At 27.2% G+C, this 5,632-nt stretch overlaps 3 protein-coding genes across 3 annotated transcripts; 1 reads left to right on the top strand and 2 right to left on the bottom strand.

Annotated features, from left to right (window-relative positions):
- Positions 1-857: 857 nt before the first annotated feature.
- Chro.60360 (hypothetical protein) lies at positions 858-2,672 on the bottom strand. Its single annotated transcript, XM_660548.1, has 1 exon — positions 858-2,672. One exon carries the CDS (start codon positions 2,670-2,672, stop codon positions 858-860), a length of 1,815 nt encoding a protein of 604 aa, XP_665640.1.
- Positions 2,673-4,124: 1,452 nt separating this feature from the next.
- Positions 4,125-4,370, bottom strand: Chro.60361 (hypothetical protein). Its single annotated transcript, XM_660547.1, has 1 exon — positions 4,125-4,370. One exon carries the CDS (start codon positions 4,368-4,370, stop codon positions 4,125-4,127), a length of 246 nt encoding a protein of 81 aa, XP_665639.1.
- Positions 4,371-5,277: 907 nt separating this feature from the next.
- On the top strand, positions 5,278-5,632 carry Chro.60362 (hypothetical protein; the record flags this gene model as incomplete). The annotated part of the gene is made up of 1 exon (XM_660546.1): positions 5,278-5,632. A coding segment is annotated over one exon (355 nt), but the record flags the coding sequence as incomplete, so codon positions are not given.

The raw sequence follows: 5,632 nt of genomic DNA, 5'->3' as shown, positions 1-5,632 counted from the left end.
AGTCGATTATATTCTATTGCTCTATGGTTCTCCATCTTTATCTATATATATATATATATATATAATAATAATAATTCTTTGAGTAAAATAAAAGGCTAGAATTGACTTCTCAGATGAANTGAATGAGTAAATAAATAAATGTATAAATATAAATAAATAAATAAATAAATAAATAAATAAATAAATAAATATATATATATATATATATATATATATATATATATATCACGTAATTACCTGCTTTATTTCTCCTTTTATTTTCTATAATATATATTCCACAATTTCTTGTTTTTTTTATTTAGGAATTAATGATTGTAAATTCTTCCATACACTAACTTGTTATATTAACAGTATTATTAATAACAGTCACTTTATTTTCCAGCTAAACTTTGAACTTTTGATTTGATCTTATTTTCATTAACAAAAATTAAAATCTTTAATATATTTTATTTCTTATTCAATATCTTGATAGGAAATTTTTACTTAATATAATATTAATATTGCGAGACGAGACACGTACACATATAAAAAAATGCATGCAAATTTGGATAACAATAATTATATTTATATATTTTTTAAAAACTTTAATTGGGGGGTGGAGGGGTGTTACAAAGAAGGCGGGAAATATTTTTTAAGTCAAAAAAATTGTATACCGGCATTTGCATGCAAAAAAGAAATGACGTATTAATGGGAATTCATACGAAAAGGTAAATAAATTATATGATTTAACTTCCTACTTATATGTAAAATTTCTCACATCTATTATTTAATTAAATGAATAATCATATCCAATACATAAACTCAAATAATTCAAATATGAATTCAATATACACTTGAATTAATAATTAAAACATAATTTAAGCTAATAATGGGGTAGAAAGATCTGATGAAGTCTGGACTGATACAACCATTCCTTTGTTTATCTTTGAATTTGGAGAAAGAGAAAAAGAATCACCTCCTTCTTGTTGAGAAAGAGTTGCGGAAATTAAAGTAGAAGAACCAGTTGAATCTAAATTATTAGTTGTCTTTGAATTACTTTCATGATTACCTGAAATTAAAAAACCATTCAAACTTTCTCCTCCTTCATTTTCATTAAATGTTCCATTCATAAACATGTTTCTTTGAGATGAATTTCCGATATCAGTATTATTATTTGCAGTTAAAGAGGTGTCTTGGTTTTGAAATAGAGGAAAATTGTGGATAAGAGAACCCGTCATGAAGTTGGGATGTCCTGTAATAATGTTCCCGCCAACTCCAGTGATAGTTAATCCAGCTAAATGGTTTAAATACCCAAGATGATTGAGAAAATTGAATTGGTTTTGAAAGGCAATTTGGTGGAAAGTTTGATTCAAAAAATTGTTCAAATCTGGCCCAAAAAGTCCGTTGCAATTTGGAGAGAGTAAATCTGGGAAAGAAGAGGAAGGACTACTAGTTGAATTAAAGTGGGTTGTTGGCACATGATTTTGTATTCCAGGTGGTAATTGATTTGGGAAGATGGACCCCATGAGAGTAAAGTGGGTTCCCATTCCTACCCCTCCTAGACCTGTTCCTGCTATTCCTCCTGTTCCTCCTGTTCCTCCTGTTCCTCCTGTTCCTCCTGTTCCTCCAATTCCTCCTGTTCCCCCAATTCCTCCTATTCCACCCATCCCTGCTAATCCCATTGTTCCTGCTGCTCCTGTTCCACTTAAAAATGGGTTATGCTCATTTATACTAGAAATTACACGATTAATCATTGCGTTGAATCCATCGATATCAGAAGAAAATTGCTTTTTCAGACGACTATTATTGTTAATTCCATTTTCACTTTCATTATTAAAATCAGTAGATGAAGTGATATTTGGAATAGGTGGTATTTGAATATTGTTAAGAAAATTATTACTTGAGTTTTTCTTTATGTGATTACTATTTGTACCAGAAATACTAGCTTCTGGCTCATTCTTTGTTGTAGATTCTTCAGTGATTGAGATTCCATTTTCGATTCCTTCTCCTCTCACTCCTCCTCCTCCTCCTACCCCTACTCCTATTTCTCCATTATTACCACTACTATTCCCACCAGAATTTGTGATAATTGATAATGGTGATAGAATTCTGGATTCATTTGGTGAGTTATGATTACTATTATTTAAGATTCCAAAGTTAGACTGTGATTCGGTTTGAAATTGTTCTCTAAGATTATTGAGATCTGAATATTTCTCAGTTTTAGTTAATTTAATTGGTTGTTGAGGAGATGTACATGATATATTACTCATAGTAGGAGATTGTGTTTGAGCTAAAGTGTATAATGGAACAATACTTGGTTCAGATATATTTTTATTATTAGAATTGCCACTATTTTTTGGTTTATTCTTCTTTTGTAAAGCTTTTCTACTTTCATGAAGTGCACTATAATATTCGATTAATTCTTTTTTGGCTGGATCTAAAATTGGAGGATCATGAAGATCATCTGGTACTACACCTTTTACATCGATATAGTCAAGAACTGCTCTAGAAAGTAAAGATGCTGCTTCTTTACCATATTTAGCTTCACTAAAAGAACATTGTCTTCTACTAGGTTTCGTTGATTCATGAGTCCAAAAAACCACTCTCCATTCTTTTTTTCCACCTGGTTTATATACTCTTTCTCCTCTTGCTCTTGTTGGAGTTCTATTCTTATTAATTAAGGAAGTTGTCATATTTATTAAATAATGAAAATAATTAATTATAATACCAAAAATAGGTATTCGAATGGAGTTACAATATCCTAAAACGAGAGATATTGAATAGATTTTCTTTTATTAATATTATTATTATATGAATTCCTCTAGTTTCAAGCTTATTAATTCAAATAAAATAGATATTATATGTTTTTGTGATATTTTAGATTCTATTTATTTACTTAAGCCTACTTTAAAAGCAAAAAGCCTGAAAGGCCTAAAGCTTTAAGCAGGAAACTTGAAAACAAAAATCCGTAACTCCAAAGCCTGAAATTTAAAAGCAGGAAACTATTTGTTTTTTTTTGGTATTGATAATATATAAATACTGCTTTTCTTTTATTCTGAATATATAAAAAAAATCTCTATAACTAGAATAATTGTCTTATTTTAAATATATCCGATTTTTAGAAATAATATATTAAAATAGTTTTACCTCTTTATATTTCTCTATTATTTCTTCTTTCTCTCCTTATCTTTATCTCTATATAATTTCACTAATAATTTTCCGATTTATAAGTATTAATGTTAAAAAAATAATGAAATAATAATATCAATGTTATGAATGAAATATATATAGTATATTACTTTTAATGTTCTATATAAATCCAATTGTCAAAGTTAGACTATAAATATTATACATATATTTTTACTTTTTTTTTTTTTCTTGATTTTCTGATTAAAATGGATTAACTTTATATTATTGGATAATGGTAACACTTATTTAATAGTAATTCAATAATATTGGTATTAGAGGAGTGTAATTTTTGATAGAATTTTACTTCTATCAAATACTCACTCTTTATAGATTTCTCAAGTCGAATCCTTATTTAATAAAAATAAGTGATAATAACTTGACCAATATCTGAATTAACCAATTTTATCCCTTTATTTTTCTTTTCTTAACTTTATTTATTTAAGTTCTCCATAAACATAGATTTTTTTTTCTACCTATAATTTTTGCTGACCTATTTTCCAACCATATACCCCACGTAAACCAATATATTATGTATTATATCTTGCCTCTTTTCTCTTTATCTATCCCTATCTAACATTTAATGTTACACCGTGACTAAGCGTCTGTCATACCGCAACTCAGTCTAATGCATTAATTATTAGATAAATTCACTATTTAATATTATTATAATTACCGGGGTGTGCTAAATAATACGTATACTCCCGTTTGGCGCCAAGTCTTATATCAATAGGGTGTACCTATGGGGAAAATTTTGGATGAAAAAAGATTAATAAATTAGGAAAGATTTAGTAAGATTTAGTTTTTGATATAAGTAATGATTAGATTTGTCCTATAAAAAAGAGTAAACAATGTTTTTTTTTGTTTTGATGGTGAATTTTCTTTCAAAGCATTCAATGATTTTTCTATCTATTTTTTCTTGTTTTTTTTTCTTGTTCACCCCCAAATTTTATGTTTCATTATATATTTATTTGAAAAGAATAAATTAGAATTGCATGCGTCTTCCCGCCAAAGCATGCAATATATATAAACGAAAAGGGGGGAGAGAGGGGAAGAAGAGAAGAGAGGGTGAAGGGATGAGAAATAGAAGGAAATAGGGAGAGATAGTTAAAAAGAGAATGGCAGTAATAATAACCATAGAGTTTTTCGATTAGAAAAAACTGGTAGGGCTTGTAAATTATATTTTCTCTTTTAGTTTTAAACATATTATTACGAACATTTTTTTAATATAAGAAAAAGAATATTGTATGACGTGTGCGCGGCAACTTTTGGGATTTTAAATATCATTACATGTCAATGGAAGTTGCATGTAACAATGATTTTTTGTGATTATGTTTGTAATGTATTGTAAGTTGCATGTAGAATAGTAATAATAATTAGGAATTATAAGAGAAGGAAAATGATGAGAGGAAAGTGAATGGAATAGATTGCATTTGATTTTTTTGAATGATTTTTTTCTAAATGAATTGGAGGAAAAAAACCTTTAAGTACATTAATTATATACCTAATCAATGTATTGAATTTTATGTGAGTTCAAATATATATATATCTATGTAATTTTTTTTTCTTTATATTTACTTGAAAGTTTGGCTAAATTGGAAAGTTTAGCCGCGTATAATATTAAGAGCACAATAACTTAGAAAGTTTTAATAACATATAAATAATAGTTTTGAGTAATTGTCACGAATAGTAACAAATTATAACTATTTTTCTTTAGGTTAGGTTAGACAAGTCAAATTAAAGATGACAATGATAATAATAATAATGATACAAATATAAGGCTACTAATAATTAAATAGAAACATAGGGAGAGGGGGAGGGGATATATTATATTACAATAGTAATAATAATTTCCATACCTTTATATAATATTTGCATGCATGAAAAATTTTAAAATAATTTTTTTTTGAATGTTTTGGCGGGAACAATGAGTTGGCAATAAAATTGTGGTTGCGCATGCAAGCAAAAGTATTTATGTGGCTTAACAAAATATTAATAAAATAATAAACACAAACATTGAAAAAAAAAAAAAAAATCCAAGAAAGAAAGAAAAAGAAGGAATATTTAGGAATAGTATATAAAGAGAAAAAGTGAGGAAAATAGGAGGAGAAGATGCTCAATGTTGAGGGAGGCGATATTGATGAAGATATAAATTATAGTAATTATCAAAGAGAAATATATTCAAATGAGCTAAAAAAAAAAATTGGACTAAATAATAATAATAGTAATAATAACAATAGCGACGATTATTATTATTATGATGGGAATGATACTATACAAGAAAGTTATTATAGAAATGATGACAATAATGGAATGAACAAGAATAATGATGAATATGAATTAAATGATAATGAAATATCCTTGGAAATGTATTCTAAAGAACTTGATATAATAAGTTTAAGTAAAGGAATAGTTGAGAATATTTGGTATGTTGAATTAGAAAGAATGGGAGAAGTTGTTTGGCCTA

Source organism: Cryptosporidium hominis, assembly GCF_000006425.1.
Source record: "Cryptosporidium hominis TU502 chromosome 6 CHRO016117, whole genome shotgun sequence".
Classification (NCBI taxonomy): Eukaryota; Apicomplexa; class Conoidasida; order Eucoccidiorida; family Cryptosporidiidae; genus Cryptosporidium; species Cryptosporidium hominis.
The sequence above is the reverse complement of the archived record's forward strand: the minus strand, read 5'-3'. Positions and strand labels throughout refer to the sequence as shown.